Raw genomic sequence first — 23,986 nt, forward strand, 5'->3', positions numbered from 1 at the left:
CAAAGAAGTGCATATCAGTGGTAATGACTCAGTTGAAAATATTAGTTTGCCCTCTTGCACAGCAGGAAACACTTGTTGAGTTTTTCCAGACATTGTGTTCTCATTGTTTTCCTATAATGAGAAAGCTCAGTCACTCAGTTCCAACTAATGATTCGGTCTGTCAATAGATGTCTTGTACTTTAGGGCTCGGGTTTTGGAGACAGCAAACCTCTCAAATAAGACAAATGCAGACAACTGGAGCTAAAGGAGTCTAGTAGTGCTCTTTAGATTGAGGTTGGGAATATATGATATGGGATATGAATATTCTTAAATATATTTATGATATATTTTAATTATAATTATTTGTTTGTTTTGCATTTAATTTTATTAAAAGAAAATTTAGAAAGTTTAGGATGTCAAATATTTTATTACACTGTATGAATATTATATACAATGGAAAACTGATTTGAATTTTTAATTTATATATATATATATATATATATCTATATATATATATATTGAAAATATATATATATATAAATATAATAATATATAAATAAATAAGTTTGAAATTTAATAAAAAAGTAAAATAAAAAATTTATTAATTAATTATTTTTTTTTTTTTTTTGCATTTATTTATTTATTTGTCTAATATATTTGTTATCTGCCTCTCATTAACATTGTTTATCCATATCAGTTTGTATTTTTATTTCACTTAATTAAATTTTTATATATTTATAATATATTTAAATTTTAATAATTTGTTTATTTTCCATGTAATTATTATTAAAAGAAAATGTAGATAGTTTAGTATGTAAAATATTTGTACTTATATTTATATTTGTAAATATTTGTATAATCATATGCAGTGGAAAACTGATTTTGGTTTTAAAAATGTTTTTAAAAAATGACATTTTTAATTTTTTGCATTTTTTTTTTTATTTATTTGTCTAATATCTGCCTCAAAAATGTTAACATTGGTTATCGTATAAGTGCATTTTATTTTGGCTAATATATTGACTGTCTGCCTTAAAAATACATATTAGATCATCCCTACTGAGAACTGCATGAAAGTCATTTCTAGGTTTTTTTCTTTCCTTTTTTTTTTTTTTTTTTTTTTTTTTTTTTTTTTTTTTTTTTTTTAGAATGGAGAGGTGAAAATCACAGTAAACAACACTGTTTATGCAGGTCCGCTATCTTTCTGTGGTTAATGTTTATCACTGTGGATAGGATGAGTCTGGGGCTGTGGATCAGTGTTGTTCGAATTGAGCTGTGTAGAGTAAAACTAAAGTCTTGCCTTGGAGGAACTCCATGGTGCTTTCGGCTCGACTGGATGTCCCTGGAGCAGATGGGTTTGCAGGGCCCAAGGCCTCACAAACGCACCCACACTCTGGCCTAATGGACTGTGTCAAGATTCTCCAACTGAGCTGCTGCTTCATCAAGGTCACTGAACAACAGGGTTCTCATGAAGTTACTCAGCAGCTCAAGGAACATTCTGCCAATTACCAACACCAGACTGAGCAGACCTGTCAAAGTACAGGCACTTAAAGTGTGAAATATTGAGTCATGCGTCTACTGAAACACACACATTTAAAAACTGTTGTTATACCTTTTATGTATAGATAGATAGATAGATAGATAGATAGATAGATAGAAGATAGATAATAATAGATTAGATAGATATTTTACTTTTATTTTTTAAATGTACAAAAGTAATGTAATGTAAAACCTCGTGCAGCTTTCATTGTTTAACAAAATGCATTTTTCCGTTGTTTTTCCTTTTCGGTGTCAACATCATGAATTTAAAAAAATACATAATTGTTGTCAAGCATTAATATATGTGTGTGTGTGTGTGTGTGTGTGTGTGTGTGTGTGTGTGTGTGTGTGTGTGTGTGTGTGTGTGTGTGTATGCAAATGTATTCAGCTGCTAAGAATGGATTGAGAGGAAAGAATGGTGAAACCTATTTTTAACTCCATGTGTTTATCACCACCATCAGACAGAAAATCAAAATAATCATATCCTAAACATCTGTGCAGTGGCTATTATTAGTTTTGGTGTTGCAAGCTATTAAAATGACCTACACAAATATGCAAACTACCTTTTAAAGTGATCTTGGCATTGCTTGATTTTTTTGTGTTCTCATAAATGTGACCCATAAGTAGCACCGGTATATTTGTAGCAATAGCCAAGAATAGGCTACATTGTATGGGTCAAAATTAACGATTTTTCTTTTATGCCAAAAATCATTAGGATATTAAGTAAAGATCATGTTCCATGAAGTAATTTAGTAAATTTCCTACCGTAAGTATATCAAAACTTAATTTTTGATTAGTAATATGCATTACTAAGGACTTAACTTTGATAACTTTAAAGATTCCAGATTTCCAAATAGTTGTATCTTGGCCAAATATTGTCCTAACAAACCATACATCAATGGAAAGCACATTTATTCAGCTTTCAGATGATGTATAAATCTCAATTTAAAAAAAAAAAAAAGATCCTTATGACTGCTTTTATGGTCCAGGGTCACCATAGCCTCAAAAGGCTTTAACGGGAATGCAGTGAAACACAATCAATAGGCATGTCGATTCAGTAAGTGGACCTTAATCACAGAAACCTGATTTATCATGTACTCTCTTATACAATAAGACAGGCTCCACTTTCAGATTACATACCATATTGTTTTAGCAAATGTGTTTGTGCTTCCGACATTCACAGATGGATGTAAAATCATGTCGGACGGATATGCGATTTGTAGTTCCACATATAAATTACATTTGAGATTAGAGTTGGCAGAACACTATATTGCTACACTAGATTACATGCTCGGCCCAAGATGTTTGGAGGAGCAATTTTAGTTGTTTTTCGGTTCCCAGAATTAAAATGCATGCAGCATTTACAGGCCTCTGCTGCTCCAAACAAGCATCTTATCCTTAGGCAAGGTCCAGCTTGGGTCATTAAAGTGACAGTAGGCTGCACACTTTGCATAAGAGATTTTTGGCTCTAACACATTGTTAGACTTCATCCAGGTGTGCAGATCATATAAAAAAACCGAACTTGAACTGTTATGCCAGGTTGTATTAAAACCGGATGTGTATTGGGAGCATGTTAATGTGATTTATTCAGCAATTAATTTCACAATTTAGTTCCCAATCCTCTGTTTTATTTATAGTCTTGTTTATCTCTGAAAAAGCTCAAAACATTCCTTTCACAACATTGGCCAATTGCTATTGCGCATGGATTCACTCGAAATGTTGCAACCCATAAAAATCTCCATTTATAACAGCAATGCCTGCCCACCCTCTGAGGCAACTCGTGTTCTGATTTGGGTGGAAATTCATATCTTTTTATTGGTCTTTTCTTTCAGAAATCATCTCTTCAGGCTACATTTGGAGGATCTTTCATTGATCCAGGTGGGTGAAAAAAGTCTATGTCTGTCTCTGTCTTTCTTTTTTTCCAGAATTGCTCAGACAGCTCAAACACCCAGGATGAGACTAACAGGTGTTGCTGCCACCATGTGTGAATGCCAATTACTGTGGCTTCATAAGCTTAGAGAAAAAGACCCTGCCAATTTAAAAGTTGTCAGTTCGTCACAATGCTGACGTGACTGGCGTTCTTGCCCTGTGGGCTGGTGCTCTCTGTTAAATCCATATGTAAACTTTCCCTGGACTCCATTTTGGCTTTGTGTGGATGGAAAACTATTAACAGCTCTTATTTGTATGGCCTGATGTCTGTTTGTGCTAAATTTAATGTTTCAATGCTGGTAAACAAACATGTTATTTGAGTCTCTGATACTGGCTTTGAATTGGGAATTAAAAATGATGTTCACTAATAAATATGATGAGGCTGATAAGGATTAGAGAGTCTTAAGTGCTGGTTATACTGATTGGGATTAATCATTGGAAATGTTTGTGTCTGTGTGCTTTATAAACTGGCGGATCACTCTGTGGGATGGAAAAAAAAACCTTATTAAAAAGATTATTATTTATAAAAAATAAAAAATATATATTTTATTTTATTTTATTTTATTTTATTTTATTTTATTTTATTTTACCATTTTTGTCCACTAAACCAAAACCATGTGTTGCAACAAACATGAAAGAAAAAAAGAACAAGAAATGTCTTAAAATATATTTTAATATATCAGCAATTTTCATATTTTATATGTTTTGCTCCAGCATCCCTGAAAACAAACATAGGAGAAGTGGTTTAGAAAATGGACAGATGGATATATATTTAATATAGCAATATTATTTTATATTTTTGACCTTTCTATAACAAGGCAGTGTTGTAAAATTTTGCAATAATACAGTAATACAATACAATAATACAATACCGTAATGTAATTAAATATGTAGCAAATTATTTAAGAATTAAGAATTAATTATATTTATAAAAATACATTAAAAAAAGTTTTAAACTTTTTGAAATAATAATTATGTTTTTGCTCACATGTGTTTACGGTATAAAAAATGTTTAAATAAAATTTTACTTGGTTAAAACACATGAAAACCCTTATAAGTATAGCCTTTACAAATCCATATAAAACCAACATGAATACTAAGCGTACATTTCTTACAACTTGGCACAAGTTTAAACTAAATTTTAACAAATTATTAAAAATGAATGACTTTGTGGTTGTGAATCATTGTCAATGTGAATGCCGCTTTAGATGTTCTACTTCTATAATGTCCTATTAATGAGCTTAGTTTAGAAGCCAAATGGACCTGAATGAAGACCTGCATATCTTATTCCCTTAACAAGTTTCAAACATAATTACCCAGGAGTAACCGCTGTCCTGTAATAGCTGCAACAGACAAGTTACTTTCCCTCTCCTATTGCATCGAACAACTTATAACCCTGTAAATAACCATCCAAACATTGACATATTTGAAAGTTTATTGGAAGTCTTTCCCAATGGACTCCTTTAAGACCTTTAAAAGAGCCAAACACTGGCTGTTTAACAACTTCAGCATCATGGGGTCTCCTCAAAAAGAGTGATCTCCTGGGGAAAAGAGCAAACAGACCAGACAACTTTTGAGATGGCTTTTGTTCTGACCTGCTCACAGGGAACCGGCATCACAAAGATGAGCCCTTCCATTGCTCTCCAGCCAATCCTTTCCTCCGTAGTAGAATTCCTTCACTTGCCTCACAGCACGGAGTCTTGTGTGTACTTTTCTTTTTGGTCTTTTTATGCCCTTTGTCACTTCTACAGCTGACTTTGCTGAAGGTTTCTCTGAAAAGAAAAATTCTCTGATGAGATGTTTTGAGGGGAGCTTCCCTATTTAGCTTGACCCGAGGCCAAATTCCATTGCGGTCTATATGAGTACTTGTAGGTTGTTTGTGTTTTTAAGCATTCACGACTTTGATCTGGGGTAAAAAAAAATGACAGTATTGCATAAATGTTGTTCCCTTTTGAGTTTTTGATGAGCTTTTGGTTTAATATGGTTTATTCATATTTAGAGTTTTTCTTCTCTCCTTACACAACAATTTTCGGGAAGACCGGTGATGTCCCAGGCGAGGGGATAATATGAATGATTCTGGCAATATGGTGCAATGAGCGAGAAGTCCAGAGACCTGAGAAGGAAATGACCTAGAAAGTGCTGCTTTTATCCTTCATTGATCTCACAGAATAGAGCTTTTTGTAGCAATGATGCATCAGCAATGGGAAAAATAAACCCGCAGACTGACCCATCGTGTCTGCAACACCTCCGCTAGTGTTTAAGAGCACAGTTTTGTGAAGCATTAAAAGCCTTTTAATGGCAGGATAAATGTGGCAGCACTATAGTAGATGTATAGTATGCAATCATTATATGGACATGGGCAGGGCACATTATATTTCATGGGTCATTGTACAAAATGAGTGTAATTTGTGTCTCCTACTGTACATGCAAGTATGTAAAAATGATTTCAAAATTCAAATAGCTGATGCCAACTAAAATGTCTTTATTGTACATAGTAAAGGCAAAATAAAAGGCTTGTATTTTATTAATTTGGCAAGCCCTTCTGCACTGAGCATTTTTTTAGCTGACATTTTATTTATATTACCACATGTAGTAAAAATAATTTACCATCTGTTACATTTTCCCCTCTATCACTGTCAGCTCCTTTTCAATATCCATACACAAAAAAACACACACATGTATGAATTAGTGCTGTCAACCGATTAATCGCATCCAAAATAAATGTTTTTGTTTACATAATATATGTGTGTACTGTCACAAACATATGATTATGTATCGATTTTATATTCATATAATGAATATCATCCAAAATAAAAATATACTGTTTTGTGTTATTTATATATACATTATAAATATATCACAGCACACACACATGTTATGTAAACAAAACCTGTGGATTTATTTTGATGTATATATATTATACTGTAAAAATATTTTCACACACATGCAGCATATATTTTGACAAGAAAATATTTTTCTTTCTACAAAATGTATTTTACAGTTAACAGTTACAGTTATTTATATATATATATATTGGTACATTTTACCGACCATTGATACAGAATGATTCCTGCAATTAACATTATGGGTGACTCTAGATTGATTTTTTTGGAGCGGGGGGAGGGGGTGGTTGGTACATTTTACCGTCTATTGATCCAGAATGAAGTTTGGTATTATAATTTACCATGACTTCAGTTTCCTGCAGGTCCCTTCACAATATTGAAAAGCGGATTCAGATCTGCAGAGTTTGCTGAAAAAGAGCCCTTTGGAAGGTTGGGCAGGTCAGATATGCTTTAATGAGAAGGGAATGTCTCAGACTAGTTTAATTTTCTTAGAAATCGTAATAATAGAAAAAAGAAAGAGGTCACGAAGTGATAGACACAACGAAATGTTGAGAAAGTGAGTTTGAAAACTGGCTGACAGGTTCAGATGATGTCTGCTAATGCTTGTCCTCTGTGTAACGTTGTTGTTGTTCTGTCAGGCTGTCGTCCACAAGAGAGACGAGGAAAGCAGGTTTTTAGATGTGATTTAACAATGTAGACCTGCTTGTTGATAGACAAACTTCTGATGGACTGGTCTGCACTGGATTTAGTCTCAGGCTCCCTGTGTGCTGCCTGACTGGAAGTCACTGAAGTCAGTATCCAACTAAATTAAATACTAAAGCTGAGAATTGCTACATTCTTTTTTAATATTTGCTTACAATGTTTTATATTAATCAATATATAAAATTAAAACGCTTGAAAAGTGACGATAATTATAAACTAAAAATTCTAATAAAAAATAAAGAAATATTTTATTAAAGGAAAGGAAAATGGAAAAGTGTTAAAGAAACACATGAAACCATACTGTATATAGGTTTCACATTTATTTACATAGGATTTCATGATAAATGTCAGTTCTATATGCCTGCTACTATCATGGTAAACAGAAACATGCTTAATGTTGAATTATGGCAATCCAATGCTTTTTAATTTTTTCTCGAAAAAAGGGAGTAGTGATGCGTAATTTACAAGTAAATATGAATTGAGTTGCTTATTTGTGCTTTTACACTGCATTAGCAGCTTTGGAGAAACGGTCACTTTGTGTGGTACAAATTTATTTCAAAGAACAGTTATTCTGCACATTTCTTTAATTAATTTTATATACTGTACATTAAACATATTGCCTCCTTTGGAAGCTGTTTCTGCCATGGGATAAAAAAATGGTAATTGTAACTTTATTATTTCACAATTCTGACTGTTTTTCTCGCAATTCTTGAGAATTGAGATTGCAGTTGAAAGATAAATCAGAATTGGGAGTTAAAAAGTCACTATCACCTTTTTTTATTCTCTGGCAGAATTGCAGGATATAAACACAGAATTGTGAGATGTAAAATTGGAACTGCGAGTTTGCATTTCAGAATTCTGAATTTATATGTCACAAAAGGTCAGAACTGTGAGATGAGAAGTCACATTTACCTTTTTCATTTTTATTTTTTATTCCATATGTCAAAACATGATATTGGCACTTTTGGTAGTGACCTTTAACGGGAAGAAAATATAAATACTGGCCTCTTGTAGTTTCTTATATCAATGGGATTCTGAAGCCCAGATGGACGAACAATGCATCTCTTCTCTCATTGGTCAAATGAAAGAGGTGCTTGAGGAAGAGCAGCTCTATTGTTCAGTCTTTACGGTCTCAGTCTACCCAGAATCCACCTTGCTCAGCCCATTTTCCTCTGTCAAGTCTGCTCTCCCTTGAGCATTTTGCATATTGTACAGTAGCAGAACTCCTAGCACCACTGATTAATTGCCTGAATAAATGCATTGTAGTCACTTCATTGTATTTCAAGCTTGACAAATGAACGCCGGAGCCTGTTTCCCCAGTACACCTCTATTCACCTGTTTTGGGAGAGTAAATTTAAATCAGTTGTTAATATGCAACAGAGCAATTGGCGTCTTTATTCCTGATGCATATGTATAAGTTTTACACTGTGTCATTAAATAATTGAATATTTAACGGTAAGTGAACTGAATGAGGTCTGGCTGCTCAGGATAGTCTGGTTTCCTTTTGGCAGGCTCAAAGGAAATGAGCGGAGGCGATGTGAGGTGGCGTCTTATCCGAGTGGCTTGTTGACCGATCGCCTCTGGTTAAACCTGTATGTCCTCTGCACCACAGCCAGCCTGCTGTGTCTATTCAGCACACATGCACTCATAATGCTGTGCCGCTCACTTACTCTCTATTTAACACAGCAGTATAGCTCCTCAGCTCATGACAGCTGTCTCGTTTCGCACGTACCAGCCAGGACCTGCCATTTACATTCACTCCCGCAGCAAATATGGTAATCATGGTGATTTAAACCGGTGTTTAGCCGTTTGCTCTAAGGGGATATGCCCATGAGCACAATTCAGCTATCCGCTGCACTTACACACATGCACCAGTGCGTTTGGTTCAGCAGAAACAGAGCCATTACCGTGATCGATGATTTTATCATGTCAGCTGGTTGCGTGTTGATTTTCTTCAGCCGTGACTCTGGATCTTTTGTTCATTTTATTTTGTTTATATTTTATTCAGGGGCACCGGAATTGTGAGTGACATTGTGAACTCATGAATATTAATTAGCAAGTATTGATATTGGTAGGTAATATTCTTAGACCATTTAAGTCACATTGTTTGATTAATATCCACAAATTAAACCCTCACTTTGGTACTATTTGTAAACTGATATTTTGTGCAAATGTGTGTGAATTGTATGGCATTGCAGAAGGCAGTTTTTTGCCAACATCAAGCTAGTTTTATGTGTGCTCAGATATTTTAACTTTTAAATATTATTTAATTCTGAAATATCAAAAATGACATGCCAACCATTTAAAAATACAATTAAAAATTATACATTTGAATGAATTAATGAAATTATTAAACATCAAGTTACACTTTTAAAATGAATGAATTAATTAATTTTTAGTTTGATATTTTATCAGATATTTCTGATATTTTTATTGCCTTTTAAAAAATGTTTTAATTCTGAGATATCAAAACAGAAATGTAAATCATATAAGCTGATTCATTAAGATTATAAATTGTATCTATAAAATAAAAATAAACAAATAAAAAAACAAATAATGAGTTGTCAATTGAGTTACATATCTTGTGTCAGTCAATTGATAATATAATAAAAAATATATAATAATTAACAAAAAAAACAAGTTGTCATCTGACTGACATTTCTCAAACATCATGATACAATAAATAAATTGAAAAGTAAAAAAATAAAAAAAAAATAAAAAAGGAAATCCATTGATCTTTTCTCAAAATAAATGTAGCTAATTTTGGTCTCAAACTGATATGAATTACATTTTATCATCATTTCACTCAGTACCGGATTTAGTTTGTAGTTCTTTTAGCCATGTCTGAGAAATTTTCCATTGGGTTTTAACAATAGCATTCTTTGAGTAAAATAGAGCCTGTGATTAATATTACTTGAAAAAATTGTGCAGTCAGTTACATTAATTACACACTTTCATACCTCAAACATGAATTTTTGAAACAGTTGTGTGCTTTAAAGTTACTAACAAGTTGCCACATAAGAAACCTGCTAGCAGACAGCAGATTCAAATACACATTTGAGAAAAAACTGTGCACGATTAGACTTCTCAAGATGCTCTTAATTTCATATTTTCTAAAGAGCAGGAGTTTGTGGAAAAGTGTTATTAACAGCATTTAGCTGATAATGACTTTAACATGTTATATCATTAACGTTTTTATACGCAATGTAAAGTTGAAGTAAAAGAGACAGATTGTCAGTCATGTATTTCATTAACCTCTCTTACTCACCGTCACTAAAACAATTACATGCACTGATCAACAGAAAACTTGTGCTAATTTCTGAGGGCAGCTGTTTCAATTGCTTCCAGTTACTCTGCCATTTACATTCATGAAATAATGACCATATGAGCTCCCCTTCAGTGCTCTGTATACTGTAACTCCATCAGATGTCTGATTAACAAGGAACTAGGCTTGGACTGTGGTTTTATATGCCAATTACAGGCTGATAATGGCTACTTAGCAACATACTCTAGTAAGTGCTTCTGGGATTTTTTCCCATTTACATATATGATAAGTGGAGATGTATTGGGTTTTGGTAAAAGATCACTTTTGGCTAGGATTTCTGTGATATATGAGGTTTCAAACTCATTTACAAGCCACAGTTGCAGGGCAAAAAAACATAACCCAAAAAATACACACTTCAGTGCATTGTAATTATGAAAATGCACGATTAATCCAATTGAGCAAGATGCAGTACTTTGTCATCTGTTGACTGTTGCCTGACGTGCTGCTTGTTGGAATAAGCAGAATTCACTGAATACCCAAAGCGTGCCTGTGGTTGCATTCTTCAACTCGGATAATACAAGCATGCACAACAGAAATGCTTACAATGATTTATGCATGCTTTGTTTTGTCTTGGCAATGTAAATTCCAGGCAGAATTCAGAGAGAGCCGTGTGGTGGGCGACTCAACCCACACCGTGCTGACTGGGTCTCTCTGGCCCACCTGTTCCTGACAATGACCGCTCAGTTCTGGGGTCTGCACTGGACCATCTGGAACAATGGAGCGAGTCTACCATACAGGAGCGGTAGAACTGTAAAGACATTAAAGTGGGTTTTATAACTACAGATGTTGTCTGTGTTTTTATGTTTATGGTGAAAGCTATGTATGTAACCAATTGTATAGCCTCCATAAAGAAAACCTCTGAAAAGCTGAAAGACAAACTGTTGAAAACAAAAGGTGAATTTATTGAGCATTGTGTTCTAAAACAGGTTTTTTTTTATGCTACTTTTTTCTTCATTGTGGTGCTGCATACGCGATGCAAGTAAAACGGAGTTAGCTCATTTAAAGCATCAAGCAAAGTACAGAATGGATTAGAATATGTAAGTGGAGAGGAGTGAAAGTTTCCCATCTGCTCTGCACATTTTGTAATAACTCCATTGTAATTCCAGTCAGTTTTCCATTTAGCAATACCTGCCACCTTCACGCTCACTGGTATGAGAAATCTCATTACTTCCCAGCCACTTTACATCTTTATATAAACAATGATATTAACAAATTTCCCTTTTAAAACAAATCAACAAATTTGAACTTTTAAGCCATTACTTTGAGTCTACCAAACTTATTCAAGGTCTGACCGACCAGGGACATCACTAGTAAACTAGAAATAATTTTACAGGGGTTCCTGAAAGTTACGTCATTTTGCCAATTGGTGGTGACAAGTGTCTCTTTGTGAGTGAATCACTGAATTGGTCCGTCAACCAATTCGTTCAAAGACGCCAGTATTGTGCATTGTTTGGAAATGTTGTGGCTTTGTTTGGACTGTTTTCCTTTGTGGAGCAAAAATTTACAACGTAACTGACAATATTTTGTGTAAAACGTAAGCTGCTTATTGAACTGTCAAAATTACTGATAGATGATGAACTCTTTTAAAAGGAAACAGTTATTTTTAACCAGGCCAATTTTAACCCTTAAATGCATGAAGGTTTTGCCAATCATTATTACAAATTCGGGTCTTTAGTGACCCGGACCAATATATCCAGCACGGATAGATCTCTCTCATGAAAAAACTCTCATGATATTTTAAGAACAATTACAGAAGAATAAAATAAACCATATTTCGTTACCTTTTGAAACTTAGAAGGGTTCAATTTGTGCACATGATTTTACCATCACTGTCATTGTCAGAGCGCATTTCCACAGTATGGAAGCATATGGGTAGCATTATTCAATTTGGGATGTAATATGCAAAATGACAATGTAATATGTAAAATGGCAATGCATTTCTACATTTACATTTACATTTTCCAATACATTTGTGCAACGTTTGGTGCAAAATGAAAATGAAAATTAAATTACATAATTTTCATTTGCCATTTCCTACACCAGTTTTAATATGTAAAATGAATACTAATTTTAACGCTTTATAAGTTGCAAAATGAAAATGAAAATGTATTACAGAAATGATTATATATGTCTAACATGTTCAAGCAAAAACTGTGGCAAAATGATCATTTAAATGTTATTTTTTCTTAAATGCATTAACACTCACAGTCAAGACACTTACGATTGCATTTTCATTCAATGACCCGCAATGAATGTAGCAAAATTCAAAGTGCACATTGAAAATGCATTCCGAGCCGATCACGTCTCCGCCCCCTCCCGCCCTGTCAATCACTGCGTGAACAAGGCGGGGCTTACAGAAGGTCAGAGACTCAAATCTCAAGAAGAGGATTCAAGTGAGAAAACATGGACAAGACAGTTGGTCCGTGTATGTTTTGATGATTTCGGTTTATGGCTTCAATATTTCATTCGCACTTATGGGCGGAGTTGAAACGCTGCTTTCATCTGATTGGTCGAATCGCTCAGTCTTCAGCTCGGTCTTTTCATTCTTTCAGGCAGAATAAGAGTCAGTGCAAGTGAAGCACTGTAATGTCTGAAACCACCGCTCACTGTTAATTAGCATAATATTTGAATCAGATGTAGCTGGGCACATAATTTGTGCTGTAGAGACCTGCAAATTATTTCTAGGTTGTAGTATTGTATGAATATTGTCCCACTGATAAATACAGTGCAAATAGTTCTGTCTCCTTGGATAACAGTGAAGTGGAAATAAAAATCAATAATAGACTGAACAGTTCCATGTCTGTAACATTTACCACTCTCATATTTTAAGTCATAAGGCACTAGGTATGTGTGTGTGTGTGACATTAATAAATAATTGTAAAAATTAATATAGTTAAATTTCTAAATAAAAATAGTAAAATTAGCTCTATGCTGCTCAGTGCTCATGCTGCTCAGTGCTCCTGTAGCCTACCTCAGAGCGCCCTCTCGCGGCTGTAGACGGTAATGTTTTCTCTTGGTCCTGAATAAATGCAACTTATAGTCCAGTGCGACTTATATATGTTTTTTTCCTCGTCATGACGTATTTTTGGACTGATGCAACTTATACCGAAAAATACAGTTAACATTATTATTATTATTTATTATGAGAGTAATTAACACAGACTGGAACTTCAATGTTTCACCCAATTCAGCTCAGATCTTCAGACTCGTCAGACTCGTGTTGCTTATATAACTGGCCAGACTTACCTTCCCAAAAAAATCATATTTAATTTTATTTCATATATTTAACTATATTTATTTCCACTTCACTGTTATCCAAGGAGACAGAACTATTTGCACTGTTTTTTATCAGTGGGAAAATATTTATACAATAATTTAACGGGGTCTCTTGCAGGTCTCAGCAGCACAAATTATGTGCCCAGCTACATCTGATTCAAATATTATGCTAATTAACAGTGAGCGGTGGTTTCAGACATTACAGTGCTTCACTTGCACTGACTCTTATTCTGCCTGAAAGAATAAAAAAGACCGAGCTGAAAGCGGAGCGATTCGACCAATCAGATGAAAGCAGCGTTTCAGCTCCGCCCAAAAGTGCGAATGAAATATTGAAGCCATAAACCGAAATGATCAAAATGTACACGGGCCAACTGTCTTGTCCATGTTCTCTCACTTGAGTCTCTGACCTTCTGTAAGCCCCGCCTTGTTCACGCAGTGATTGACAGGGCGGGAGGGGGCGGAGACGTGATCGGCTCGGAATGCATTTTCAATGTGCACTTTGAATTTTGCTACATTCATTGCGGGTCATTGAATGAAAATGCAATCGTAAGTGTCTTGACTGTGAGTGTTAATGCATTTAAGAAAAATAACATTTAAATGATCATTTTGCCACAGTTTTTGCTTGAACATGTTAGACATATATAATCATTTCTGTAATACATTTTCATTTTCATTTTGCAACTTATAAAGCGTTTTTTAAAATTAGTATTCATTTTACATATTAAAACTGGTGTAGGAAATGGCAAATGAAAATTATGTAATTTAATTTTTCATTTTCATTTTGCACCAAACGTTGCACAAATGTATTGGAAAATGTAAATGTAAATGTAGAAATGCATTGCCATTTTACATATTACATTGTCATTTTGCATATTACATCCCAAATTGAATAATGCTACCCATATGCTTCCATACTACAGTACATTAAGCATTTGGTTCATATTCGTGATCTCAACCTTATTCTCAAAACCATCATTTTCTATGACTTCAAACTCAATATTTTGATGGCAGCTTATTCACCACATCCACCATCAAATGACGGTGACATTTATATTTCATTGCATACAGTAATTGCACTGCAGTAAAGCCATTTAAAACAGTTACATTTTTCTGATTATATTCATTTGTTTTATACCTGCGGTAATTATGACTGAAACATCACATTGTCATTGTGTATTAAACAGTGCCACCTCGAGGAAAAAAAGGTGCATTGCACGTATTGAGTCATCAGATATTAAATGTAGTTGCACAGGAAAAATATATATACACATTTACATACCTCGGGTTTCTAGCGACCCTATACACTTTTTACAAAACATCAGAGAACAGAAAAAGGCATTCTTTTATGTTTTTTTTTTTCTCGTTATATTGTTTAGAATTAATAGATTGAGGAATACTAAGAAATTTGATGTCTTACTTTATAAAAATGAAGGAGGGAAAGGGTAGTGAATGATGTCCCGAGTTGCTAAAGACCCGAGGTATACATTTAAGGGTTAAAGTGCACTTATTATGCCATTTTTATGGTTCCTAATATTGTTTTGAGAGTCTCCTACAATAGGATTACATGCATGCAAGGTCAAAAAACGCTTTAGTTTTCTCAAAATATGCATTTAATATCACCTCATTTTCCAGCGATCCTCAAATGATTTGTTCGAAGCAGTTCAAAGATACAGTCTCTCTAAATCCCTCCTTTCCATGAACCTGCTCTGCTCTGATTGGTCAGATAGCCTAGTCTGTTGTGATTGGTCTACAGAGTACAGCATGTCAGAAACGATTGTTACCCTGTGACATGTAGTCACAGATCTAGGCTGTACAGAGTCGATTCTTTATTTTGGGAGACTTTATTTATCGTGCACTTTCAGCATTTTTTTTTTTTCAACTTTGCATATCATTTACGTTCACATACAGCTACATTACACACTGCATGAAAGGCAATATTGGAAATGACATAATAGGGGCACTTCAAACTACCTTCTTTTTCCATAAGAGCAGAGATTTGTACATTTAATTTGGCTTCTGGTGTCATCCTTCTAGCTATTTTTAGCTGTACAAAACAGTTCATTTTGCTTGGTATTGCAAACTAGTGTTTCCTACCATATTATTTTAATGTATTATCTTAATAATGGACATACTGCTTTGTAGCGCAAACAGTTTTACTCTTTACCGCACTTTCTTCTTGTCATTTGCCTACTTCCACGTTTAAAAATAAGAAGGATAGACTGATGAACACTTTTTAAGGAAATGGATATTGTTAACAACGTAAATTTTAAAAGACATAAACATTTTGAAGTCAATCATAAATACCAGTTGACGTAAATAGAGCATATTTTTACTGAAAGAGCAATTTTATGCTGTGCCTGTGTCTACCTGCCTCTTTCCCATTATTCACTTTTGAAAAATGTGTTGTGTAAAAATATCACAGAGCGCAAATAACATTCAAGTTGTTAATGGCCAAGTTCAAGTTGGTTAATGGTTACGTTCAGCATTATTACATCATTAAATAGCTCTACTGATGAATGATGCCAACTACTGAATGACATTGTTTAGACTCTCCTGGAAATTCATAATGCAATTTTCCAAAGTGTAATTTAACCTAATTTGTCAAGGTAATGGTTTAAGTAATTACATTTAATTCACGTTTTGCAGCATTTTTGCTGAGCTAAAGGCAACACCTCGAGTGGGCGACGACTACTACCTCTAAGCAATTTGTGCTGGCACACACAAAAACTGCTTTAAGACATCCTAATGCTGTCCTCGTACTCTGAAACATTCTGCTGATGTGCAGTTTGTTTGTACGACTGACTTTCCTCAAAATAGCTGGTTTCTAGCCTGGGATATAAGAATGAAGTCTGTTCCTATTCCTTCTGCTGTTCGGTTAAAAAAGTCCATGAAATGCACAGTTAAAAATGCAGTGTTGTGCCTCAGTGCCGCTGCCTAGCTTATAATTATGCCATATGACAATACGCTTTGAAGCATGAAAGTGCGTAGTATTCTTCCCTTTCTGCTCCTTCCTATCATTGTCAGGCTGAAAGTGTTATATCAGTTGCTAATGGTTATTTTGACACATTCAATCATCTTTCATGTCACTCTAGATGTGAAGGAGTTTCCTGTGTCTCAATCCCTCAGCCTATTTCTCTGTCTTACGGTGGAGATTTGGCATGAATGGGCCTCGTGGGGAAACACATTCAGCAGCATGACTGAGCAAGACAACGGATTTTCAGTCCTGCATTTGCACATTCACACCCTGCGCCGTCTTCTAAGTGTCACTTGTAAGATTCCCTGTTGGCTAGAGGGAATGAGAACCTGGATTTTTTTACTTAATATTTGCCTGTTTCCAGAGGGTCACGAGTGCACTACGTCCTGTTCAGCCTCGGGCCGGGGTGACATAACAATCCCGTCTCATAAAGCCATGATCGAAGACTCTCCAGACAGAGTAACATCTCAGCCAGCAGCCACAGGGCTTCTGCTGTGCTCTAGATCACTTCAAAATGAGGTTACTGTCTAGCCGGAGTCATGCCTCCTTGGGGAATGATAATTTCTTATTAATTTTTCAGTTCTGGAAAGGATAAAAATGGTCACTGTGCCTTTGTAACATTTTCCTTAATTGTTTTTTGATAGTTAGTCACTTGCTTTCGCTTGGCAAGCTTAAAGTCTCGCACGTCTGGATCTCAGCCAGAGATCTCATGGTCAATAAGTGCGAGGAGCTCATTTGATATTAAAATCCATTTGGAGGCAGTTGCAGACATCAAACTTGGCACTATCCAGCAGTTCAGTGCCAGCGGTGAAATGTGAATGCAACCATAGTCTGTAGACGCTGTCATTGTCTCCGGGACCCTCATCTCTCGGCGAAGGACGGCACACAGGCTGCCTCTGAAAAGCCTGTTGTTTTTCCCAGAATGCCGTGGAGCTGAATACAAGTGATTATCATCCAAGATCTGCCTGCTTTCTATAGCCAAGTTCATTTATCCTCTCAGTGACAATCGATAATACCTGGCTAAACACAGAGATTCGATTTAAGAGTTTCTTTTGCACTATATCCTAGAGCTTAGTAAATTTAAAAATCATTTGAGGCATAGATCAATTGTCTGATATAGCAGATCTGTTTTGTTTTTTTTTCTTGTATGAATGATGAGCTCACAACAATGGCCTCTTTAACAGAAAAACATGTCATTTCATGATATTCTTCTTAATGTGTGTTTGTTTACAGGAGGCAGAATGGCATTGCGATGAGTTTACCAAAGGAGCCTGTTTCAGTCGAGGCAAATCAGAGGTAAGCACGTCTGAAAAGTACAAAAACTGTCGCTGGGGTAGTACCGTTTTAAAAAAGGTACTAGTATGTACCTTTTACATGCTAATTTGTACTTTTATGCACCCTTCTAGGATATAAAGTTGCACAATCAGAGTTACATCTTTTGCACGCTTCCTTCTGAGAGTGATTTAAACTCTCCAAATATTTCATATTTTGTTTCAATTGAACACAGTGTGAGAATTATGAAAGGATGGGGGATACATTTTATATATATATATATATATATATATATATACATTTATTTAATAAATTAATAAATACAATATGGGGGATACATTTTTTAGTAAATTTTGGAAATCTTGGAAATATTTTTTTGAAAAAAATTAATTAATTAATACTTTGATATAGTTAAGTTGATCAAAGGTGACAGTAAAGAAATTTATAATGTTTCAGATTATTTCTGTTTCAAATAAAGGCTGTTCTTTTGAGAAATCCTAAAAAAAAAAATGTATCATGGTTTCCACAATTTTTTTAGCAGCAAAACTAATCATGTGACACTAAAGACTGGAGGAATGGCTGCTGAAAAATTGCTTTGTCATCACAGGACTAAAATACATTTTAAAATATATTCTAAAAGAAAACAACTAATTTAAAATGTAATATTATTTCTTAATATTTCTGTTTTTAACTTTATTTAATCAATGCATCCTTGGTGAGCCTAAGATAATTAATTCAAAAACTAAAAATCTTTTGAATTCATAAAAATTAATAACCCTTGGAATAAATCTATTGTAAATCTATTCTTTTTTACAAACCTTAAATGTTGGATTGAAAAAAGTTTCGAATGTCTTTAAGCTTAAACGTTACAGACAAGCAAATTAAGGGACAGAGAACACTTCACTTGCCAGAATGCCTTTACCTGCCATACTTCCTGTCATTTCAGTGCAACTTCCTGTAAGGCATGGTCAGTTTAATTCAGATTTAACCTGTGAATCAAAACAGAGCCAATTTTGAAATTCAGAATTTTGCCTAAACCCTCTTGACAAGCGTCTATTATTTTGACTTTAAAAAAACAAAAAACACTTTTAAAAGAAGTTTAATGCAATTTTTATATCATGATAGTATCTGTTTATTACCTATTTATGTTTTAAATAACATCCAATACTGATCCTAATAGAAACCACTAAAGCGGCATCCTGTTGCTATAGTAAACACCTCAGGCACAATTTCTCTTACCTTTTTCCGCCACATGAATAAATATGAGCTAACTAACTTGTAATCTGACCTTTTGTGGTTACTGAAACATTGTAATATGTTTCAGACCTACCTTTTGTTTTGACTTCCATTTGTGGGGGGAGGGGTGAATTCAAACCCCCAAACCCCACTGTAATTCACATCCTGAATTAAGGTTTTTTTAAATATTACCTGTACTTAAGAAAGCAATCACCCTCCTAAAATAGCTAACCCATTATTTATGGCATCGCTCTTGCTCAGGCATTCCCACGTCTCTTCCACTTTGCTATGGAGCTGTTTCCATGGCACTTCAGCACCGACTCCCTTGTGTTTTTGAATGCTGACTGAATCAGATCAGATTTGTGCTACAAAATGTTTCTTAAATCTCCTTAATATTTCACTTTCTCCAGCTCTGTCAAACATGAGATGGAGGGTCCCCCTTTGCTTTATAGTATGCTACACTGAGCTGAGCTATTTTAAGTCATATGGGAGCAGTATAGGGACTATGTTTGGGATTGCCGGCCATTCTTCCAGCCTGGGCCGAGCCCCAAGGTGTATTTCTAGAGGCCCTCCTGCGGTTTCAGCCTGTGCGAATGGCCCCACAAGTGTTTTTTTAATTCGCTAGTGAAACGTGTTCTGAAGCCCGTAATAAGATGGATTACTCTGAGCAACATGTTATATGTGTTATTCCGTATTGCAGGAGGAGGCTGTCGTATTTGCTTGCAATTGTGGAGTCTTGCTGTATCGACTGCATATGTGGTGGCTCAAAATATCTCTAAAGTAATAGTATAATATTTGGTTCTAAAAAAGTGCCAGACTTTTTTGTTTGTTTGTTTTTTTCTGTGGAACACAGAAGGATGCATTTTGAATGATGTGCTGGTTGCTCTTTTCCATGCAGTTATAATAAAGATTTCAAGCTTCAGAAGGTACACAAAAACACCAAAAACTATACTAAAAGGCTGCATTCCGGATGTTTTGAAGTGATATGATAGATAGGGCTGGGCAATATGGCTTAAAAAATGATCAGGATATAATTTTTTACATCAGTTGATGTTGATAATTATTACGATAAATTTAACATTTTATTTTCTCATTTTAATATGGTGAAATGCTGTTTGGTTAAAATTAACCATTGATCTTCCATATAGCATACATTTAGATCATTATAACCACAGTTAAACCACAGTTAAAATACAATGGTAAAAATGTAACCATATTATTTCTAGGTATTTTATGAAAAACAGTAGTCTAAATACATTTAGTATAAATACACAAATTCTATATAGATTAATCACAAAAATACTCTAATTATATTCCATTACTCCTTTAATACATATAATTCATGTCTATATTAATAATATAATAAAATGTCTTATGATTCTCCCACATTTCTGCCAAAATAGCATGGTGCAGTTAGTGTTACTACAGTAAATCCATGGTAAATGATCGTGATTTGTAGATTGAAAAGTCATCATTACGCACAGTTTCTGCTGTTTCTCAGTACTATTTCATCTGGACCCATATTCACAAAACATTTTATCTTACCACTAAGAGTTCTCTTAAATAGCAGTAAAGGTGTTTAGCTAAGAGTTTTCTCTTAAAACCTATTCACAAAGCTGCTGAGACAAACTTTTACTAAGGAATAGAGAGAAGTCTTAAGCTAAGAGTAAGGCCAAGGTTGACCTCGTTGCTATGGATGATGTCAGCATGCTTACTAAATATGCCAAAGTGATTGGCTGATAATCTCTGTCAGAGATTTATTCATGGAAATATTGTAGAGCACAATATTATGTTTCTGTATTCGAATAAAGGTTTAAAAATAAAAAAAGGTTAATTGCCACATTCAAATAAAGATTTTAAAATGCAGGATAAGTGTCACTAAATAAACTTGAATTTTGAGCTTACCAGATCAATGGTCCATGTGGCACGGTTCAAATGAGTATTGTTGATTCATTCTGCTTCTGCCGCATAAACATTATATCGAACATTTATCGAACTCTGTTTTATCGCAGGAAATTATATCGCGATAATTATTACTATCATTTTTTCGGCCAGCCCTAATGATAGCTTTTTGAGATCACTCATAACTCGATCACTGTGAATCATTCAGACCAGATCTGTGAACCGAATCAGTCGATTAATTTAAAAGTTCTTTATGAAGTTTAACTTCTCTCATGATTTCACAAAGCTATCTTATGGCTTCAGACAATTTGAAATGTAACATGCAATTTGTATGGACCACTTTTATGATACGTTATGAAGCTTGAATGCCTCAGTCCTCAAAAGAAAGACCAGTACGATTCTTCAAAATCCTTTTTTTGTGTTCCAAAGAAGAAAGAAAGTCATACGAATGGAACAACATGAAGGGTGATTAAGGACATAATTTCCATTTTTTTTAAGTGAACTGTTCCTTTTAAGACTTTTTGGTGGTTTAACACATTACAACACCATATGATTTTTTTTTTTTTTTTTTTTTTTTTTTTACTACTTTATAAAACATTATCTTTAATTGAATTCTATGACTAATTGTCTCTTTCAACCGCTGCATCTGGTTTCCTTGAGTCTGTTGTTTCAAGAACAAAGGCAAGTGTTTGATGCAGTGAATGGTGTTCTGTCGACTTAGTATTGTTTGTAATGCAAACAGTGCATAGCAGCCACTATATTACACTATGGAGTGTAGCCATCTGTCAGGGGTTTTCATAAACATGTCACACTGTGATGTGGTAGGCATATTAAATATCCGTTTATTTACGCATACAGCAAAGCACTGCCCCCCAGCCAAATTGCCTTAGTAAATGTAAATCATCCTTTTCTTTTCAGGACTCCGCTTAGTGCAGGAAAATGAATGTCTTCATGGGTTAACAGCCATTCTGATGAGCAAATAAAGTTGACCCCCTCAAGCACTGCCTTGGAACACTTTTAAATCAACAGAGAGCGAGATGGGGCAACAGGGTTTCAAGTACTTCAGACAAGCATGATTTACTAATTCTCAAAAAGCCTTGTAAAAGCACACCGAGCTGAAACGTTACAGTTCAAGAAGTCATGTAGCTGGTCTAATATGGCAGAAAATCTGATTGGAAGACAAATGTAACTTAGCTTCTGAATTTCTGGAATTTGGCCAAAGTTTTGGAAACATCACAAACAGCTATTTTTGCTAATATAGCTTCTCTGTGCTGTGGGGAAAGACAGAAGTATTTAGACCTGTTTACATTTTTCCTCCTTTTGTTTTTTTTTACAAAGATTCCATTTTGAAAGATTTCATGTTAAAACGTCATTCAAATCAAACAATAATGGTCTCATAAATTTGGCTTAAAGTTGCAATGAAATAGAAGTAGTGACAAATCTTTTTATTTCCGTATTGTCAATGTCAGTGGCACTTTATTTGTAGAGCATAATTAAAACGACAGCTGTTGGCCAGTGTGATGTACATAATATTGGTTAATACTCAATAAGATAAACACAAACAAACAAAGAATAAATAACAAAAAAGCCACTGCATCAATTAAAAGCTATGGAAAAAGATTTGAGTTTTGATTTCAAATTATATACAGTTGTTGCAATTGCTAAATGTAAAGGATTATCAAAAAAAGTCAAAGTTTAAACAGAATAAATGATTAGAAAACTCCAACATGCATTATCAGAGAGAAGCCAGTCATTTCACTGAAAGATTGGTGTCATTTTTATTTTTTATTTTTTTGAAACATACATGGATGAATTGTTGACAGTAAGATCAGTAACGTCCTTTTAGAAAATGTAAGTAGGGTGTATTTTCATATTGATGAATATGACTATGATTTCACTCATTCAGTCTTACAATATTTCTACACTTGGGGAAAATAATCAATGCTAATGGGAAAAAAGGCTTGTCAAGATTTAATTTAAAACAATTTAAGTTCAATCAGCAAAGAAATCTGACAACAGGACTTCTTTAGTTTAAATAACTGTTAAAAAATATATTGTATAAAGTTAATATATTATAAAAGTATACATATTTATTTTAATATAACTGTTAAAAATATATGTATACGTTTTTCAGGCTGGCTCTATAAATTAATGTTTTAGAATAAACAAACTTTTGATTAGCTTTAAAAGGGTTAGTTCATCCAAAAAATGAAAATTATGTCATTACTTACTTACCCTCATATCTTTCCAAACTCATGAAACCTTTGTTCATCTTCGTAACACAAATTGAGATATTTTTGAAGAAAAGTACTGTCCTGAATGTGTGTCGAAGACTGACACGAAGAGAAGAAATTGTTGAATTAAGTTGTTATTTTTGTTTTCTTTGCGCACAAAAAGTATTCTTGTATCTACATAAAATTAAAGATGAACCACTGATGTCACATGGACTATTTTAATGGCGTCCTTACTACGCTTTTCGGCCTTGAAAGAGTCAGTTGCATTGCTGTTTAAGCAGGGTCAGAAAGCTCTCGGATTTCATCAGAAATATCTTAATGTGTGTTCCCAAAGATGAACAAAGGTCTTACAAGTTTAGAATGACGAATTTTCTTTTCATGGGTGAACTATACCCCTTTAACGGAAAGGCAGAATTTTCTTTTCATAGTGTGTTATGATTTTGCCAACACACATTTTTCTGAGTTGGCTCAATTTTGCATTTGTAATGCTAATAGTCTACACTTTTGCTACCACTTACACATTTTCCCTTATGTCTTTTCTCAGGAGGAGTGCCAGAATTACATCCGTGTTCTACTCGTCAACGGCGACAGGCTGTTTACATGCGGGACAAATGCATTCACTCCAATTTGCACCAACCGCACGGTAACGTAAACGCATCAATGCACTTAATATAATGCACTGGCTTCCTGACCTGATGTTATGCTTGCTTTGTCCCAAGTTCCCTCTCCCACATTGACCTCCTTTGACATTTTCATGGCTGTGTGGGTTGTTTAGCAT

At 34.4% G+C, this 23,986-nt stretch overlaps 1 protein-coding gene across 3 annotated transcripts in view; it reads left to right on the forward strand.

Annotated features, from left to right (window-relative positions):
- Positions 1 to 23,986, forward strand: part of sema5a (sema domain, seven thrombospondin repeats (type 1 and type 1-like), transmembrane domain (TM) and short cytoplasmic domain, (semaphorin) 5A) — a 126,072-nt gene that overhangs the window by 42,941 nt on the left and 59,145 nt on the right. For all 3 annotated transcript variants that reach the window (XR_006158531.1, XM_042752485.1, XM_042752484.1), the window contains exons 4-6: positions 3,348 to 3,393; positions 17,798 to 17,860; positions 23,753 to 23,851. Coding sequence is in view for 2 of the 3 variants with exons in the window: in XM_042752485.1 (XP_042608419.1) it covers positions 3,348 to 3,393; positions 17,798 to 17,860; positions 23,753 to 23,851 (208 nt within the window). In the remaining variant the exon portion in view is untranslated. The remainder of the gene's footprint in view (positions 1 to 3,347; positions 3,394 to 17,797; positions 17,861 to 23,752; positions 23,852 to 23,986) is intronic.

The sequence above is a fragment of the Cyprinus carpio genome, chromosome B24 (assembly GCF_018340385.1).
Source record: "Cyprinus carpio isolate SPL01 chromosome B24, ASM1834038v1, whole genome shotgun sequence".
In the NCBI taxonomy this organism is placed as follows: Eukaryota; Metazoa; Chordata; class Actinopteri; order Cypriniformes; family Cyprinidae; genus Cyprinus; species Cyprinus carpio.